This window comes from Ambystoma mexicanum, chromosome 7p (assembly GCF_040938575.1).
Source record: "Ambystoma mexicanum isolate Mex_15411 chromosome 7p, UKY_AmexF1_1, whole genome shotgun sequence".
Classification (NCBI taxonomy): Eukaryota; Metazoa; Chordata; class Amphibia; order Caudata; family Ambystomatidae; genus Ambystoma; species Ambystoma mexicanum.
In genome coordinates, this window is record NC_090939.1 from 900,126,653 (window position 1) to 900,147,478 (window position 20,826).

The window sequence follows — 20,826 nt, forward strand, 5'->3', positions numbered from 1 at the left end:
GGCAAAGGCCCTGGAACGTTTGGCGGTTAACGGCGTTTCCGTTGTTGCCCGCCCACCCACCTCCTTAACTTTAGTTTAGGGGTTTACAGGTTAAGGCGAGGTGAGTAATATTAGGGAGCCGGTGGTTTCTTTGGTGACAGGTCAGGGCGGTAGAGTGAAAGGAATATTTGTACTGTGATGTTCTTTGTTGCTGATGTGGCAGGTCAGCTTGGCTTTCATGGAAGAGCTTGGTGGTAAGTTTGGGAGTGTTCAGACAAAGGGGGATGGTGGAGCAGTAGCCGCGGACACAGTTGGTTAACTGATGGTTGGTTGAAGCCGAAGGATTATTATCGCGGTAAGGAGGGTGGGTAGTGCTGTTTGCACAAACAGGCTACTCCGGGGGTACAAAGAGGGGGAAGAGGTATTGAAGGAGGGGCGTGGCCTCGGGTTGAAGATGGGAGGAAGCGGGAATGAAGGTTGAGAGGAATTGAGGGGCAGGGGAGGGAGCAAGGGACAGGAAGTGATGAATTTGAATTGTTTATTTATTTAGTTTTTTGGGCGATTGTTAATTGATCTGTTAGTCTGTAATGCCAGGCAGCCAGGTTAGCGTGTTTTTTTAAGCCACAGCCTGTCACATTAAAGCGACCTTTTCCACTAACGACGAGGCTGGGTATCTTGTGCAGTCAGCCCAAAACATTTCTTCTACGTTCCTATTTGTATTGATTTACAAATTCCTTCTAATAGGCAAACCAACATATGATTATGTTCAAGTGGACACTCTTTCCACTGTCTTCAAATTGCATAGGGCTTTCTGCCATCTAGTAGGGCAAATTAAGTCATAAGAGTCTGTTGTCTGCCAATGGTCAAACCAACATATGATTGTGCTGAAGTAGACACTATTTTTGCTGTTCTTCAATTCGCACCAGGCTTTCTGCCATCTATTCAGGCAAATAAAATCGTTAAGGGTCTGTTGTCTGCCAATTCGCGTAAGGCTTTCTGCTGACGTGGAAACGGGGGCACATCGAAGCGTGCACTGAGAGATAGTGACTCCTTAACGTGTGGTCCCTGTGAATGTCGGTGCTGAACAGTGTATGCCGCCTTTGTCAGGGCTACGAGTAGATGACCCCTCCGGTGAAGAAACCCATTCCTTGGCCCCGCTTGGGAGAAAGGCACTGCAGTTAGGTTGGCAGCGTCGACATGTATAAGGGACAGATTCTCCCAGTAAGGACATGTGCCTGTCGGTCCTTATGTGTGCCGTTCGGTGCTGGAAAAACTCAAACAGTCCTGTACAAACCACTCCTGCTGGGTAGAGGATGCGGCGTGGTGTGTGCCTGTGCTTGTCAAACTGGTCCTGAGCTTGGTTCGTGTATTGCAGAGTGTTACATCTAGAATGACCTCTTTCTTCAATGCTATCCAGGGGGGCATCATGGAAGCCAATATGGGCATTCTGTACAAGCAGAAAGTTACATTTACTCTCAGAACTGAATGCTGGACAGAAGCCATGTCCAATCTAGCTCAAATGGAAAGGGTAAAGTAGATCATTATGAGGTCATCACGAAAATCTGGGACCCATTTTTTGAACAATTTGACTGTACAGGATCTGGTGGCGCCAATCGTCCATCATCTTACTGTCTGTCCACTTTTGAAATGTAAGGTTTGCCTTATTCCACCAGCTGCTCTTGTTCTATATTTTCTTCTCCTCCATTTCTAACTATTTTCTGTGCATGGTAAGCAGAAGTGTCCTTGTTCAATGTGACAGGCCTGTGTTGGGCCTGTTCTCTTTCATCGTATTCATATTTGGTATTTTAGTTGCGCAGCATTCCTACCCTTGTTATAGAATTCAGTAATAGTAACGCTCACCAAAGGATAGCGTCTTGGAGCAATGTTCTTTCTCCTTGTTCCCTGACTCATTGTTCAGCACGTTCCTGAAATATTCTAGGACTGTAATTAGAATAATACATTAAGCCATCCACTGCCGATGTTTTCATGGGCGTTATCAACTCATGGAACCGCTAAGGTTTCCACATCATAGTTTTACTGGATGTACCTCACTACAAATGTACTCCTATTATTTTTTTCCTTCGATTCACCAGCGAACACTACCTACCATTGTACCCGCCAGGCCAACTTCAAAAACAAACAAAACAAAAAAATACAGAAATATGAATAGATACAGTAGTTAAGAACGCTGTACCTACCGTTCAGAATCTCAATGTCATAGAAAGCTGCCGCAAAGCGCGTGGAGCGGTGCGACGGGGACCGCGAATCCACGCTAGCGAAGGACCTCAGCTTCGATCGGCATCTCCACAGCTTTAGCTCCTTTGGGTGCGTGATCTGGAGAAGCTCTTCCAGGCTGGTGGCTGCTCGGATCCTCTGTTCCAACTCAGCTTGGGGTGCTCCCTGAATGAGAAAGTCACAGTGGAATTGTGAACCTGTGGTCTTCCTCTTACATGCATTAGTTGATCAAACTGAGCATTTTAATTGTCACAAGTTGCTAAGCATCAATGCTCTGGCATCAGAAGTTCAACTGGCATATGCAGGGCACCCACCAGGTTATCACCAGACATATAAAGTGCCAACATTTACATACGCTCATATGCTTACCAAGATTAATGACAGAGCCCACCCGGGCTCCATGTACATCCACGAAGGGCAGGGCACATAAACACACAAAACACAAATCTCTGTGTATATTATTTAACTGTACATAGTTCTTCAATTACATATCACCTCGCAAATCAGCAAACACATATGTACTATCATCCTCTATAAACTAATGAGCACAACCTTAGAAATACAAATGATATTTATGTGTTAGCATTTATAGAAACATTAAGAAGTACCTTATTAATAAACAAAATAATACTTAAAAATATATAACGCATATCACATAAAAAAACAAATGTATGAGCATCGAGTAGACAAACCAACAAATAGTCATGGCAATGATGAAGTGCCTAATGTTTAAAGTGCTTTTTACAGTTCCAAAGTGCAGGAGCTAGTACCACTTTTAGCAATGAGAAAAGTGCCTATAGCAATGCCAATACATAAACTGAAAGCAGCGTTGGTATCACAAAAAGTACTTGAAATAGTGCCAACAAGTATTCAAAATACGTATAAGGTATACAATGATTTTAATGAAGATGTTGCCACACAACTAACAACCCAACTTTTTACAATATTACAGCATTCACTTTCACTGTCACATCATATTCCTCTTAGTTTGGTGTATACTAGTTGCGACGAGTAGCTGGTCTTGGTTCATTGGCCGGCCTTGACTTCTTCAGGGCAACAAATCAGTCCGTAAAACAGGACAATTTACTTATGAAGCCACTGCCTCTTTAATGAAGCATATAGCTTGCAGAAAGAGCAAAGTCAATCAAATGAACTATGGTGTGACAGTGAAAGTAATGTTGTAATATGGTAACAAGTTGGGATCATTAAATCTCTGTCTTCCTGTTCCTGTTCGGAGGGATTGGAGCCAATAAGCCATGCTTAGCACAGGGCTCTGCTTGGTTTGTTATTCTAGTGAATCTTCTGTGAATTGTTCAAAAAATAGAAAAGGCGTTCATTATTATTTTGTTTTTAGCTTTGTTTTGTAGTCCACCTGAGGAAGGGAATCGGTCCCAAAGCTTTTTATCGATAGACGGTTTAGACTGTGATATGATATGATATTTATAACGCGGGTGTACGCAAGTGTTTATAGGTGCCACATGACAAGGGAGGGGAGACAGAGGGAAAACAAGACAAACGATCCTACTAGGCCTCGTGACATTGGGATTGTGCAAGTGCGACAACGAGAAGTGCAGGGGGAAGGGAGAGGGGGAAGTGCAGGGGAAAGGTAGGGGGGAGTGTGATCAGGGCAGCATGGCTCTGAGTGCAGCCAGGGCAGCGCGACTCTGGGTAACGTGCAAGGAGGATGGGGGCTGTAGGGGTTAGAGTTACAGCCCTTAATTGCACGGTTGGCCAGGAGGCAGTGCACAGAAGACTGGTCATGGAGGAGCCTGGTACCCAGTGAGACTGTGAGGGTACTAAGCAACCAGTTGGTGCCGCAAACAGGTGAATAAGCAAGAACTCAAGGAAGAGAAGGCAGGGGAGAAAAGGAGGGTCTTGAGCCGCTGCCGGAATGCCAGGTGGTCCGGCTCACGTTTGAGAAGGGCAGGGAGGCCATTCTGGAGGTAGGCACCTGCAGAGGAGAGAGATCTCCCCCCACTCGCTGCTTGGAGAAGCGTCTGACCCTCAGAGAGTTAGAGGTAGCTGAGCGAAGGGCTCTAGAAGGAAGGAAGAAGGAAGGATGTGGATGCACAAAAGTTTAAATCTGTGTGAAGAGACATGCCAACTTAAAATCCTTAAACCTGATTAAAATGTAACTATTTATGAGCAAACCTCTTAAACTTTGTGCATATTCATCAAGCATTACGACTTACAGTCTACATGATACTTTGCTGAGTGCTCAAGCAGAGACATTATAATTGACTCATTTGAGTAGCCAGGCTGCTGTGTAGCTCATCTACCATCTAGGAGATGCTGGTTACTGCTTTATTCAGATGGTGTCGAGCTGTTGAGAGGATATTCAAGAGATGAGGAAACGGTTGTCACTTCTAACACTAACCTCTGACATGGTTGGGTTTCCTGCATGACTACCGCCCTCACTGCATTCACATTGATCAGCCAGTATTTGTAGGTTTTGGCTTATAGGTGTTGCTTTAGCAAATCAACAAAAATACACATTCAGCACAGCAATGTATCATTCGTGCCTGCTTTACTATTTGTATTGCATTGGAATTTGCTGAAAGGCGGCGTTGCGAGTCCACTTGTTGCATGTGACTGCTTAAGCTGTCAGGTAATGTGGAAATTCCTAGATGTCCATTCACACCCGGAAAAGACATATTGTCCAATCAGAATCTGTCTTTCTAGGGTGTGATTCTGTAATCACCGCCCACACCCGTGGCATAAAATAGAAAAGAGACTAGATCCCTTTGCAAATGGCGGCAGCCATTTTTTTATGGCCTCTGTCATCCGAAAAGGAACCTAGTCCCTTTTCCATGTTAATGGGGGGGCAGTTTTGTAATTTTGTTTTTCTTTTTCTCAGAAGATGGGCTCACGCACTCCGCGCTGAGCACCTCTCCCAACAAAAACAAAATAAATGTGCACTCCGGTTAAATCCCAGGGGTAGAATGGCTTCCGACGGCGGGGTTGGGGACATGGCCGGTAATGTCCCACAGTCCTAACCGAGACCCTTGCTTAGCTCCAGCCTACCATGGCTCGGCTGGTGAGTCTTTACCGGCCATGCCCAACTCCTGCCTAGCAGGTGAAAGCCTTAATACTCTTTCCCTCTTAAAATATGTCCCTGTTTTATGTCACGTACTTTAATGATTATTCTCATCTGTAATAATGTGAAATGTATTTCTGCCCTTTAGTCGTATCATGATGCTTTTGGGGGCAATCAAGAGACTGCACTTGGGATATGACAGCCACAATATATTGGCTTTTCCATTGCTTGTTTCCATTAGGTCCTTGTTAGATGAAATCCAGCTATGGTCTTTGGCCAGTATAAGCAGCAAAAAAAAAGAAATAAGAGGGGGCTCTGGTAGTGTGGTGAGGAGGGAACAGTGCATTCTCCACAGGGAAGAGTATTCAGGAGTACAGGGTGCTAGACATTGTGGCAATATACAATGTCACTCATTTAACGACGATATCATTCATGGTACTCGTCTCTGTGGTTTGGTATTACCACCGTTGCTATTGAATGTGCATGTCAGGCATCGTCAGCTGGAAACATGTGTGAACTACTGCTCTCTATAGGGGTATAGCTTCATCTCTGAAATTGTAAATTTCACATACATTTGTAACTGGAAATATGCATAATCGCATAGGAAAAGCTGCATGCTAGTAGCCACTTTCCTACGAGTGAAGGTTGGATGCAATATCTGACCCTGCCTCGTAGGCCACCTGTCTGGAGAACATCCTTCCACTGTTTCTCTAGTCCCAGATAGGACTTCGCCAGAAGTCAAATGCTGAGGTGTTGGACATGGTGTATCAGGGTTGAAACTCAATATTCGTGGGTTTTCTTTTTCTGTGTTGATATTTGTGCAGGGCTCATCCATTTTCTCTCATCATTAGCGCAAGAGGTCATCTGAGGATCTCCTCAGTATTACACCCTTACCTCCCTAATGATAATCACCATCAATCGGCAACCAAAGAGCCACGCCAGAGGCCCTAACAAAATGACCAACTTACTAACCCATTTTCCAATTCCTGCTCCTCTAACATAACTGACGTCACTACACCAGACTTTGGACTAGCCACACTACACATAAACAGAGAATCAATGCTATGTTCACACCCAGCATCTATAGATGCTGCAGCACACTTAGAGTGAACCACCAACATAGCCGATGAAACCATCAACAATGCAACTACACAACTGGATACCGGATTATCCTGCAGCTACGGCCATCCCTGACTCTGGATCCCCTAAAACTCAATCCAACCAGTGTGGACAACCAAACAAACCATAATGCACACAGCACACCAACACCAACACAAACACTACCAAAGACCAAGTCACTCACCTTACCCATATGGTTACAATGCACAAAGTCCCGGGCACAAACTACTACATGCAAAACAACACTCACGGACGCCAGTTCCTCCTGCTTCTGAACCTATCCTCTCAACCTATCCCCCACTAACCTCTGCACCCGCCTCTATTGCAGAGCCATGCGAGTGCCTGAAGACTGCCCCTTGGTGTTAGCAGTGTGCAGTATAAATCAACATAACATAACATGATGGCACAAGGGGGCGTCTGGAATTTTGTTATCTGGATTGAACCTACAGTCCCTGGGCGGGCTGAGGGGAGAAGTCCAGCACCAGGTCCACTGGTTTAGGGAGCTGAGGGGGTGTCTTCTGGTAATTGGGAGAGATTGTGTACATTGTGTTAGAGGCCTGCTACCGTACTCTAGCCTTGACTACATTAAGATCCACATGAATTCCTGGGACATAGTGGAGGGAATTTTAAGTATTGATTTGCAGACATTACCACCCAAGGGGGTTAAGATTTTGGTGCGTTCGGAGCAACACTTTAATCTGAATTTTGTCCAGGATTGTACCCAAGAGAAGATACTAAATCAGTAAATGTGGTAGATGACACACCCAGGGGGCATGCAATTTGTGCAGAGGGCCCAAGGGGGCGATTCCCCCCAGATATGGACCAGGTAGATTGACTACATGAATCTATGGAGGGGACCAGTGGCTCTACGTAAATCCTATCATGGAACATAGCGGGGTTGAAGCGTGTTTACATGGACCAGGCAGGGTGTGATTTCATTAGAGACCACCAAGTCATCTTCCTCCAGGAGTCATGGGTGATGGAACCCATGTGGTTGTGCGACCTTTATGGTCCCTGCTACCAGGGGCCTAAAGGTAGACCGTGGGGGGCCTACATATTTGGGTGGATATAAACCTGGGCTGGACAATGGAACACATTGACACAGGCTCACCTGACTTACAACTACTGGTGGTGTCCACCAAACATGAGGAGACATTTTTGTTGTTCAACCTTTATTACAGGCCTAATGGGGGTACAGAGTTAGCAACTTTACTGAAGCTCGAGGAACTATGGAACTTGGAACTGACCCAAATACTAGCAAGTCAGTTTGTTTTAGTTGCAGGTGATATAAATCTGCAGCTGGATCTTTTGTTGGCTACAGAGGATCGTTGGGAAGACCAGGATTCGGTCTGGTCCATCCCATCACTGATGTCCACACCTATCAAGAGGGTCCATAAAGCGGCAGTGGAGTCTGCATGCATTTGTGCCAATCTGAGCCTCAGAGCATGCAATGACAGGTTGAAAGGTGATCAGCCGGGCCGAACATCATTTAGGGGCCCCCAGGGTCAATCCCATATTAATTACTTTTTGATTACGGGCAGCAACTGGCTTAGGACCAGCAACCTGGTCATAAAAGATCGGAGTGAGAGTTATAACAAGCCCCTATCCCTTAGTTGTGATCTAGCTAGTGGTGGGCCTCGCGGAGAGACCTACCCAAAAGGCCTTGTGGATAACCTGGGTATTATCTGTACTGGTACCCGGTGCGTTGGGGCAATTGTTGTGGAATTTGAAACTCTGTCAAAGATACTAATACCATTCTTGACCACCCACTGGGAGGAAGACTAAATTAAGGTTAGAGAACAATCAACCCTGGTATGACGAGGAATGTGCAGTGGCAAAAAGAGAGATCCCCTAGCCCGATAGATAGGGGCATGCTACAAGCCCAAAGACTAAAGTACAAACCCCTTCTAGCCGCAAAGAAAAGAGAACATGAAAAAAGAGCATGGGAGGGTTTGTTTGAGGCTGTCACGATGGGCAACCAAGTTCCTGTCTCTAGGACACGCTCTCCTCAGAAGACACATTCCGCTTTTAGAACAACAAAACCATTCTATTTGAAATGGAGACTTTTTGAATTATTGGCGGGGAAACAGCATTTAGATCAAGCTCAGCGTTAAGGTCGCGTGACTTACAACTATCACGTGTATTCAGAAACTATGTTATTAACAGCGTAGTTCTTCACGCGTGTTGTTTCTGATTGCGTTTTCCATTTCCGGAGTCTCCGTAGAAGCTGATCTGCGTTCCTGTTTTGGTTACAGCCAGCAATGTCTACTTTTGCTAGCAGAGCTTTATTCATCAACTCTGTGCTTCAGGAATCCTTAGTGGGTTTCGCGTGGCCCGCTACTTTGTTTGTTCCTGTTCCCATCGCTTACAATTCAAGGATTCCGGCAGCGGGTTACTTGCATCTATTCTTTTCTACTACGCGGCAGCCTTTGGACTTCTGCTAGCTGCCGCGTGCATTCACAGCCGTCAGTCATACGGCTGGCTTTGTTGCCACAGGTGTTTTGAGTAACTCCTCTTAACACGTTCAGCAGTGCGTGTATCTGGGTTCATTTGACACGCAACGGCTTATTCACAACGTGTATTCATTCATCAAGTGTTACTGGGAAGAACAACGCGGCAAACTTTGGACTCTGCATACCCAGTGTTGAACGTCATTTAAGCAGTATATTTTGAATATTACTGACTCTACAACCATAATAATAATACCTCAAGTAAGAATAATTACTTTCACTAAGATTTTTCGTATTTACATCAAATATTCTACTTTGTTATACCAACCTACCAGGGCAGGATTGTTTACTTACTACAAGTACTGTTATACAAGGTTACCTCCAAGAAGGAGGTTGTGCACAAGATTTTGGACGCTATCCTGTAGTGCACCAACCCGGTATCTAGCGTGACCCTCGTGCCGTTCGGGATACGTTTTCCATTACTAACTTTCCTCCTTTTCGTTGTTTCATATTGGAGTACTTCCTGGGTGCTTTTTGGAAATGTTCCTCAATAGCTAAAGGTTAGTGGTGGCCTTATGCTTTACATAGAAAGAATATAGCAAGTGACCTTGGTATTCATGATTCCTTTATTTTCTCATAGGTTGGTGTGTTTTGATACTCTGCACCCTTTCCAGTGATTCCTCTCTCGGACTGTTCGTTTCAGTCATAGAATGCAATCACTTGGAAGGTCTCTATTTAAACTACTCTACTAGCAATCCAGTATCCGGTTTTGCAAGACATCCAGAAGTTATCCTCATCATCTGTATCCTTTTTCTGGTCGTAATCTGTATCCTTTTGCAAAGTATTGAGTATCCATGACAGAGGCAATGGTCCAAAGAGATATGCCAAGGGTTTGGAAACTGGTAACCCCCTGTGCCCTTGGTGGCGAGCGGTCGCTGCAATGTTATATCCCAGGCGTTGCTTAGAGGATGCATTTTTCTAATTTATATATAGATGGAGATTATTCAACAGAGGGGGAAGTAAATAAAGAGCTGCCGGCCTCTCCCACTGAAGGGGCATTGAATATTTCCAACATGGAGGTGGGTAGAGACTCTGCACTCCCAGAAACTGGGTAAAGCAGCAGGGCCTGAATTGAAACCATTGGATTTCTACCGGGATGAACCATTCATTTGGATCCCTGTATTGACTAGACTTTTTAATGCGGTTATATCTGCCAAAAAGACCACTAGTACTTGGACTGAGGCCACAACAGTCCCAGTGTAAAGGAAGGGATGTAAGTAGCAGCCCGAAGATAACTGCCCTATATCCCTGCTGGATTCCATTCGGAGGACCTTTGGCAAAGTTTTACAAACCAGACAACAGTGATGGCTGATGACACTGGTACCATTAGCAATGCACAGGCGGGATTCAGGTTGGGTAGAGGAACTGTTGATCATTGTTTTCTGTTATTTCTACTTATTCAAAAGTACACTATGTTGCTTAAAACAAAGCTATATGTTATCCTCCTCGACCTGAAATCAACTTTCGATTCGGTTCCCAGAGAAAACTTGTGGCAAGTCCAAAGAATAGAAATGTTCCCTAACCCTTCATAGAAGCAATTAAATTGCTCCATGAGACAACCTCAGCGTCAGTACGCTATGGGACTGGAGGGGAACATACTAAGCCATTTGAGGTAAACAGGGGGGTGCGCAAAGGCTGCGTCCTGGCTCCGCTTCTGTTTTTGCTCCATATCCAGGAAACAGTCGACGCCTTGGTAGAGGGTGCATGGGACGCACCTAGATTTGCATCTACAAGGTGGCCCACTTTATTCTTTGCTGAGGATGCGGCAATATTTGCAACAGCCCCAAGGGGACTTAAATAGCACTTGAAATCTTCCTGGGGAAATGCAAGGAACTTGGCCTAAAATTAAATATTACTAAAACAAAGGCAATCGTTTTTAAGCCACTGTTTACCAAGTCCCATACGTTGAGAATTGAAATAGAAGGTCGGAAATTGGAGCAAGTTAGGTACTTTGATTATTTGTGGATCAGATTTAATGAGGTAGGAGGTTGGGCTGATCAAATGTTGAAAGCTAAGGTTAACTTATCGAAGTACAGTGGGGCCATTTCTTCCTTTTTCCGGAGATACGGTAGTTGGGCAATCTCTCCGGCTATGGAATTGTTTGACAAGCAAGCCCTCCCAGCTGTGTTATATGGTGTGGAGATATGCGGTTATGCTCCCTCAAAAGGCCTATGTATAATTGAGAATACCTTTCTCAAGAAACGGTTGTTGTTACCTAAAAATGCCCCGACATGACGGATTCATCTGGACCTGCAGACATGGCCCGTAGCCGCTCAGACTGCCCTAAAGCCAGTGCTGTATTGGGTACGAATTTGGACCGCCCCTGGTTTACTTCCTTACAGAGATGCACTTAGAGATTTCCTTATATTGGATGGTGTAGCCAACTGTGGGTGGGTGTGGCGCGTGAAATCCATGCTAATAGGGCTGACCGCAGAATCTGTTTGGACTGCCCCCTCGGAATGGCGGCCTACCTTTAAAGTGGCCAAGCTTGTTGCCAGGTCCAACTTAGAGTCTGCAAGTAGTGCACTGAAGAATGGGCCGGAATTCTTGCTTATTAGTATGATGGGGAATTGTAAACAGATCTGGGATGTGATTTACACACCCTATGAACACTTTCTTTATGTACGCTTTAGACTAGGGATTTTATATACTGCTTACTATACTCGATTATGGTCTGTTTCTAAGTCCGTTGTTTACCCTTTGTATCGAGTATCTGATGGAACCCTATTGCGCTTTACGCTAATTTGACCTGCTTCTCGAATTATGAGGCAAAGGTACTTGAGGCCCATCTGGTTGGAGCGGTACATAAGAAATACGCGTGATGTCATACAGTTTTAACCTGTTTTTTGGAGTGGAAGGTTATGTTTTCAACAGCAAGATACGCACATTGCGCCTGGCTCTTAAGAAGCAGATTGTTGGGTACTGTGTGATTACGTGCATGCCACCATTGAGAGGCTGTGAGGTTGCTCTCCTCTCTGAGGAGCCCCTAATGCCAGGAGGTTGTTATGAGAGACTGGTCCCTTTGTCCAACCAGACTGTTCTTCGGATTTTCTTTGTATATGTTTTATAGTATGTGCGTGTTTTAACCCTATGTATTAATCATAATGTACAAAGTGAATTGTGTATGGTCATGTTATGCTAAAGGTCTATCCGAATAAAGCTTTCAAAATGAAAATGATAACATGAGAAAGAGATAACTGCACTTCCCCTACCATTCCCCCTCCAACCCCCCCCACCCCCCGCACTTCTCCCCCACCCTTCACTTGCGGTAACTGGATGACACAAGACCCAGTAAGACCGTTATTTTCTCGTCCCTTTGTTTCCCCTCCTTGTCTTGTCACGCCTAGAAACACTTGTGTACAGGCGCGTTCATATTATATCATATCATGATAGGAGACCATGCAGATTTTCTATAAGTCTGCATGTCCACGTCATTATTTGTTACTCGTTTAAATGTCCACCTGTGTTTGAAGCGGATGGAAATTGATGTCGCACAGATGCGGGTGACTCTACTTTGGTGCTGTGTAAAATAAATGCACAGAAGGGTCTCTAACGTCCCTCCTCTGCATTAGCATTGCACAGCCAAAAGGTTAAGAATGTGTCACTCTCTTTGTCCCCCGCATATTTTTGTCCCATAAGTGAATGTAAAACATACCCAAATACTACGGCAGTGATTTTAAAACGGGCAGAGCAGTATACCAAGGTGTACAACCAAAGCGTAAAGCCATAAATGCCTTGTTAAACCACTCCAGGAGATTTCAAAAAAAGTTTGCAGGCTGAGCGGAAGAGGGGCCAAAAAATAAGTTTCCTCCTAGTTCTTCCCATTCCGCCTGCAAAACCTCTCCATTTTACCCCAGCATACGCTGCTCATGCTGGCAGAGCAGTAAAGGATTCCAATGGATGCTGAGAGCAGGTGGATTCCATAGGAATAGGATTCCATAGGAATCCACTGTTAATGCCATCTGCAAAGTGAAATTGTTAGGCGGCAGTTACATCTTTTACAAAAAGGTATAGAAGTGGAAAATGACATGCAGGGGTCCCAGAAGAATGTAAGCGCTAAGTTTGGCAGTTCCCTGCAAACAATTTGCATTTTTTGTTGAAAAAAAAAACCTCTCTACTTCCGACTTGTAATCATGCAGTATTTATTCCCCAGAATATCACATGAGGTAAATACCTCATGCAGGTTGCGGACAAAAACAGACAATATTTGAAATACCACCTGCTTATAACTTTACCACCTGACTCCTGGGGAGCCGAGTATTAATCTACATAGCATGGTTACTATGGACTATGGCATGGTCTTGGCATAGTGGATCGTGTGTTTTGGGGTTCGGAGAGGAGGATTTCTAACAGTGACTCGTGTCTCTGCATGTTCAATACAGCTGGTGGTGTAAAACCCAATTTTCCATATAAATAAGATCTCATTTATATGTAGCATAGCTTCGCTTTGTTTTTCAGTGCAAAGCTTGGAGCTGTGCTATTCAGGGGCCAAGATAACACCGCAAAGAACACAACTGTGCTATATACCCTGGTACAGCCGTTTGAAACAAAGCGGTAGGAGCAGCATGGGGTGAGATGACACCGTTATTTATTTATTTATTTTTTTTTTTTATTTAATTGTATAACAATTTTTACAAAAATGACAGTACAGTACATTTGTAGACTCCTGTCTACAAACTTCCTTAAAACGTCCTTGATTTACTTTGATTTAGTTTATTTCGGACTTTTGTTTATAGCGTATTGATCCTCCAGTTCAGCTTGTGTCACGGGAGGAGCCTTCCAGTAGTTAGATAGTTATTAGTTTCCAGGTCGTTGTCAAGGAATGGGTTTCTTCTACTGTAGATTCAAAGATTTGAGGAACAGGGTAACTCCCAAGACGCATCGCTTGTTGTTTCCATTAGTCAGTAATGCCCACAGGTTTACCGCATCTAAGGTTGAGTAGTGCTTCAGCGGGTCCATGAGAAATCGAGATCTTTCCGTTGCCAGGCTTGGGCAGTCCATTATCAAGTGCTTTGTAGTTTCTATGTTTTCCTCTATGTTGCAGAAACGACAGATGTTCGATCGCACTTGGTTACGAATTAGTAAGATCTCATTGGTTTTTATTTGGTTTAGTTTGAATCTCAGAAACATCCGGCTGAGGCTCTTGTTTGGAAATCTGTGGAGATAACCTCGCACTGCGTTGAGCTTCATCGGTACAGATGACAGGTTAGTTGTCAAGGAGTATGTATATGCAACTTCTTGCGTATGGATACAATCTGCTTCGTACAGTTTTTTCGATACTCTGTTAGGGTTTTGGAGTAGAGTCTCGACCGTCAGGTCCAGTTCTTTCAGGATCGTTAGGTTAGTTAGTTCCCATTTTGCAAGCATCCAATTGTTTTTGTTGACGATTTCTTTTCGTATGAGGTCCAACACTCGTGCTTCGGGATTGTTGATGACTTTACGATATAACATCAGAGTGGCTCTCATTTTTGTTGCCAGCAATGATGATAAGCAGAGTTCTCTCCTTATTAACGTAATTGGAGTGGATGCCGCGAGGCCTAGGACACTTCGCCAGAAGAAACTTTCAAATTTCTCCCATATGGTGTTCGGAGTCAATGGCATTGCGTCCATGCCATATATCAAGGCAGGAACCACTTTTAACTTGAAGAATCTCAAGACGGGAATGATCGAGAAACGTCCGTATTTCTTGTCCACAGCCTTTGCTTGAGCTGTGAGATTTTTTAATTTTAGCCACAGGGTTTCTTGCATGGTTTTTTCGTCCCTGTCGTTGCTGATGGTAATTCCAAGGTATTTGAAGGCCTGGACTATTTCTAAGGTCTTACCATCGCAATGCCAAGAGGGTTTTTGTTTCTTGTTAGAGAGTTTGCCCAGGATTAGCACTTTTGTCTTTTCTTTGTTGAGTCGAAGGTTGTTTTCTGACAAGTAAGAGACCAGGTTATCCAGTTGGCGTTGGAGGCCTATGGGTGTCAAATCCATCAGGATGATGTCATCGGCGTACAGTAGACGATCGATCTTCTCTCCGCCCAGCGAAGGTGGAAAGTGCCTGATCGTGTGCGTTGATTCCTCATAATCTGCAATATAGGAGTTATATAAAGAAGGCGCTAAAGGGCATCCTTGCTTGACTCCTCTTGCTGTGCCTATCTCTTCAGACAAGCGGCCATCCGCACTAAGGCGGACTCTGATGGAGGTCTCTTCGTGTAAGGCCTTTATTGGGTTTAGGATTGAGTCCGGACATCCTTTAGCTTCCAATTTTGCCCAGAGGCGCTGCCTTTTGACCTGGTCGAAGGCTTGTACCAGGTCAATAAAAGCAACGTAGATCGTTTGGCCGCCTTGTAGAACTTTTGCTTTCAAGGCACTCATGAGCAAGATGTTGGTGGTTGTTCCTGAGTTTCTGATGAAGCCGTTCTGAAAAGGGTCCATTGTGTTTGCTGTACGTGACCAGTTTTGAAAGGCGTCCAATACAAGAGACGCAAAAACTTTCCCCATGACATCTAGAAGGGCAATGGGCCTATACTGGTTTGGGTCGTCGGTTGCACCTCTTTTAAAAATAGGCACAATGTTTGCTTTTTTCCAGGTAGGTGGGATTTCTTTGGTCTGATTGCAATTTGAAAAAAGCTTACTCATGATGTTGGCCCATAGCTCAGGATGTTTTTTGAGTTCCAGGTTGCTGATACCATCGGGACCCGGGGCCCTTGAGTTGTTCAGTTTCTTGAGTTTGTTTGAAATAGACTCTTTGTCGTTGGGGATGTTCCACGGAGTGTCGGATTTGTGACATTCGTTACTTTGAGGTTTATCTGTTTTTTCATCCATGATTGGAGCAAATAAGTTTGAGAAGTGGTTAATCCATCGGGCCTCACCCACGTTGTTTTGGATCTTGTCGTTGATGTTGCTTTGTGCTCCCTTGATCAGGTTCCAGAATTCCTTTGGCTTGTTTCCACAGATAGCGGACAGCATGTGTTGTGAGTCATTCAGGTACAGTTTATGGCGGTAGTGTAGCAACCAGCTTCTATAGTCGCCCACTGCCTTTGTCCAAATTGCCAAGTTTTCAGAGGATGGTACTTTTTGGTATAGTCTTTTTAACCTTCTGTGCTCCTTCCTTTTCTCCACCAGATCTTTGCTGTAGGAATGTGGGTGGTCTTTCTTTTGGGTGGGTGTTTTTGCTGTTGCCATAAGGTATCTGGTTAGTAGAGGTGTATAATCCAGATCGATCCCGCTCTTTTTTGCATTTGTCGTGCTCTTGTGTCTTAAACGTGTATATTGAGCTTCTAATTCTAACAATCCTTTTTCGGAGATCTTTACTCGCTTTCCTTTCTCCGCTGTCTCGAGTGGAAGTGGACACGCAGTCGTTTGCGTTCCAGATGCCCATCCTTCTACAATTAAGAGATTATGGTCACTGAAGGTTGTCGGTCTAATAGCGAAGGAGTGGATCTCTGGCAGAATGTCTCTAGAAACGAATATGTGGTCTATCGTCCCATTTTGGTCGCATCTTTGCCATGACGGGATCGACAGGTTTGCTTCTAAACGCTGCCAGTGCAGATTGTACATGTCCCTGTCAGACATTATCTTGTCCAGGAGTTTCCCCCTCTCCCGTGCTGGAGATTTTTGTTTAGCGCGGTTTCCGATCCCATCACATATGGCGTTGAAGTCACCACTTATGATTGTGCTGTGGTCGATTCTAGTTTTCTGGGCTTTTTCCATGGCGTTCTGGAGTTCGATCGTGAAGTCTTCATTCGTTATTGTCTCAGGATTCCAGTACACGTTTATTAGGAGTACTGGACTATTTTTTAAATCTGTAGGACAGTGTTTTCTTTTGAGTAGCACGGCCTGGATCCAGTACGGTGTCGGGAAGACTTCAGTTATCTCCATGCCCGCTCCTGCTCTAATCGCAGTTATCAGTCCGGCTGAAGGTCGTCCAGTTTCCCCTTTCTTCGCGCTAGTGAAAATTATTTCATACCCGTCCAGCTGGGGTTTGTTGGTCAGCCAGGTTTCCTGTAAGCACAGAACGTCAAATTTGCCCAGGTTGACGTCAGTTTTCTTTGTGAGGTGTGTAAAGCCCCTCGTATTCCAGCAGCCTAGTTTTAGTAGGTTCAGCTCGGATGTTGACTTCGGATTTTCCTTATCCTGACAGATCTGAGGGTGGGTCTTCTTTCCTGGAAGTCGTTGCTAAAGCTTATGCCTGGCATTGGAATCAGCTTTATGCCACGTCCACAGTTTAGTTATGTTTGTTCCTGGTGTTCCGTGGTTGCTTGAAATTCGATCGTTTTGAAAAGTTTGCTGTAACCTTTTGTTCCGGACAGAGTTCTGCTCTCGATTACGGTCAGACAAGGGAGTTTTCTCAGGTCTTTCTCGTTCCCCCTGATTCGGGTTAGAGGTTCCTGATCTGTTTGTTAATTTTGTGGTCTTCGAAGGACCAGCATGGGGCATCCTGCTGATATAACGAGTGTGGTTGTTCTTTGTCGTCTTTGGAGTATCCATTTGGTTACTTGGGCCTCTTTCAGTTCTTTTTGTTGCATCCTCTTGCTTGCTCGGTCGCCTAATTTCTGCTAGTTCAAAGCCCGCTGACGCCAGGTTACCGGATTCTCTCATTAGATGGAGCTTGATGGCTTCGGAATTGAGGTGTATATAGGAGTAGTCTGTTCTGCCAGACGTACTTGGTTCCACCATCCAAAGGTCTTTATTTCGAAAGTGTTTCAGGCTTGGAATTTGGGTTAGAATTTTGATGATGGTGGTTCTGTTCATCGTCAAGTCGTTCTTCTTTGAATTGATGTTTTTCAATCTTAGCGTGTGAGCACTCACGATTGGCTTTGATTCTTTTTTCCGATCGCGATCTTGTTCCGATCTGGTCTCTTCTTGTCTCTTCTTGTTCACCTCGAAGATGTATTCTAGATATGAATCCGTGGGTTTTTTCCCTGTTTCGTTACGCGACTTTGAAGTCATTTTCTGATTTTCTTTTCCTCCCTGAGTCCGAGAGAGGGCAGGTGAGTGCACGTGGGCATTCCTCTTCCATATATTTGAGCTTACTCTACGCTCTAGCTCTGGTCTCTTTTCCTCGGGAGCTCGTGGTTTTGGGTTTACGGTGTCCACATAGTCCACTTTTTGACGTCTTTGTGTTGTCTCAAGGGATTTTGTCGGCGAAACAGAGAGTTCATGTATTTGAACTTTGTATGGCGGTTCATTTTTGGGGGAATCTAGGTTCCCTTTAGTTGCTTTTCTCTTTGATTGTTTCTTTGGGTTGTTTTCATACCCGGTCTCGTCCACTGTCAGTATGCTCCAGTCTGATTGCTCCTCTACGACAAGGAGAGGAGCGTTATCTTTTGAGCTGTGGTTTCGTTTATCTCTCACTTGTTTTTGATGTGGGCTTGCTGTCTCCGTAGGTTTTGTAAGTGGCCCATTTTTCCTGACAGCAACCTTCGTCTGCCTCGGCTGGGCTTGAGGGCCCGATGTTTCTTGTGGGTTGTTCTCATTCCACTTGGTGTTTCGCTTAAGAATCGATTTTTGTTGGGTAAATATGCCATATGTAAAATTCTTAGGATTTGCAGCTAGGCCTTTTTTTGGTCTTTGTGCTTCTTTAGCGTTCTTTATGTAAGAGAAGGGGTTAATTACTTGTTTCTTCGCCCCTTCTCTGGTCTCGAGATCAGTTGACTGTGGGTGATCTTCTTCCTCCTCCAGTATAGCAATAATGGCATCTAGGGGTTCAGTCCCTTGGTTGCTAATATGGATGTCAAGGTTTTCGTCCTGTTGCAGTGACGGTTTAGCATCCTCCTGAATGGTGTCAGGTAGGGCGGTCAGTGCAACGTTGTTTTGTTGCGACCGTCGGGTTAAACGCTCATCGTTTGGTGATCGTGATTCTGTCTGTTGGTCACTGGGGCTAGGTTCACCCGGCCTTATCCTGCTCTTTTTTCCGTTGATATCTGGTCCTTGCGCCCCCATAATGTAACCTTCCAAGTAGTGTAATTTTGCTTGCATTAGGGCCAGCATTGACACCTGGTCACGCAGCGTGTCGTTGATGTTTTCATACAACTTGGTAAATGGGGCCATTGCAATCGATACTGTGGACGTTATAGTTATTAGTTCCAGCTTGTGCTGAGCAGGATTTAGCGGAGAAAGCTGTTGGGGTCCGCTAAGTTTCCGCAATGGGATCGGAGTGTGGATCAGCGGTAAAGTTTTTGGCGATTTGTTTCCAGTGTCTTTCTGAGAAGTGATTTGGCCAGAATCGTTAAGTTGCGCAATGTTTCGTGTCGTTGACGATCGCACCGAGAGTTCTTGAGACCCGGGACTCTCCCCCCTTCTCAGTTCTTCGTTTCGAGATTCTAAAGCACGAATGGATGGTTCGGAAATAATTTCATGCGGACTGGAACTGGGCTTTTGTTTCAAGTCCCCAGCTGCAATGTGGTCAGTTTCGGTTCTTGGTTCGACAAGGGATAGTTCTTGATTGTTCTTTTCACTTGTCTCTTCCTGAGGTTGGACGTTTTCGATCGTCGGAGTAGGTTTGTTTGAATAGTGCCATTTGAGTGGCGGTGCAACGATTGCCTTTGTCGTGAGTGCGGTGGTCTTTGAGGGTTCCGAAGATGTATTAGGTTTGACTGCGAGACAACCCAAGGATGATAGCTTTGCCTCTGTCTCACCCAGACTCTCCAAAATTTCGCCGTCCGACAGCTCCTTCTGGAAACTTGAAAAACTCTCCGTCTTTTTCCTAAAGAAATCGTTCAGGGCTGCCACTGTGACGGGCTTGGGGGGACCAGCTTTAGGGCCCATTTTCTTTTTTGGGGGGACCCTATGTCTAGAGGTCAGTCTTCTTCTCACCTTGTTATGGTTGTGTCGAAGAGTTTTTGTGGTCAACGTTGGGAGTGAGTTGTAATGATCCTCATGTTGCTTTCCTTGGTTTTTTTTAGGTGACTTTGCCGTATGCGTACCAGCGACTTCGGAGGCGGTTAGGTTTTCTCTAGAGGTACCGGGTTCGACCGCAGATTCGATGTTGTCTTTGTGTTTGCAGAGGACTGAATCGTATACAGCTGGGTTACGGCAGAGACTTCTGCGTTTCTTTTGCTCTCCGTTGTTTCCATTTGAGGCAATTGGTGTTATAGGAACCTTCACTGTGATGCTCCCCCTGTCCTCTGACAATAGCACATAGTGTACTTGAGCCGCACAGGTGGTTTTTGCTTGATCCTTCGTGGCGAGTGTCGGTTCATCTTGAGCATCTTTAATGGAACTTGTGTGGTGAAGTGCCACACCTTCAGTAATTATGGTCATCTGTATATCCCTTACTGAAGAGTTTTCGACCTGCTCGGTAGATCCAGCCTGTTTCTCTGAGGTTAACACACATCCGGCTGCGTTTTCGTGGTCGGGCCGCTCAGGTGTGGACTGTGGTCCCTCCCCAGTGAGGTTGCTGCTCACAGACTGGGGAATCGAATCAGCCGCCTCAGAAAGAGATGTGGACCGGGTCTCTGTTTGGCGAGGCTCACTCAGTGGCCCCGTTAGCGGTACTGCCGCAGGGTCCGTTTCAGCCTCAGAGATGGATTCATTATGGATGATCGTTGAGAGCCTTGCGGTTTTCGGGTGAAAGTCCGTTGCGAGCTCAGGCTGGTCTGAAGAAATAGTCCGTTTCGGCACCCGCTTGGGCGCCTGTGGCTTTTCGCCCCGTCTCCTGGTAATCGTTTTTCCTGCCGGAGTTTCCTTCGGCGGTCGAAGTACCCGTCGAGGGACTTCAGCCTCTGAGCCAACAAACGGGCAGGTGGGATGGGAAGGAGGGAACGGAAAGGAAGGGAGAGGAAGGATTGGGTAAGAAGAAGGCAAAAGAGAAAGGGAAGGGGGTAGAAGGAAAGCAGGCCCGCGGAAACATTTTGCATCGTCTATGGCTTCCACTGAGGGGAAGGAAAGGGGCGTCGTACCTGTATCCTCTTGCAGCCCACTTCGTGGGGGTGATGGCAGCGATGTTGGCTGCAAGTT

At 45.3% G+C, this 20,826-nt stretch overlaps 1 protein-coding gene across 1 annotated transcript in view; it reads right to left on the reverse strand.

The window, feature by feature from the left end:
- The window catches only part of VEGFD (vascular endothelial growth factor D), a 442,197-nt gene that overhangs the window by 276,225 nt on the left and 145,146 nt on the right, over positions 1–20,826 (reverse strand). The window contains exon 2 of the mRNA XM_069637174.1: positions 2,178–2,379. Coding sequence (XP_069493275.1) covers positions 2,178–2,379 — 202 coding nt within the window. The remainder of the gene's footprint in view (positions 1–2,177; positions 2,380–20,826) is intronic.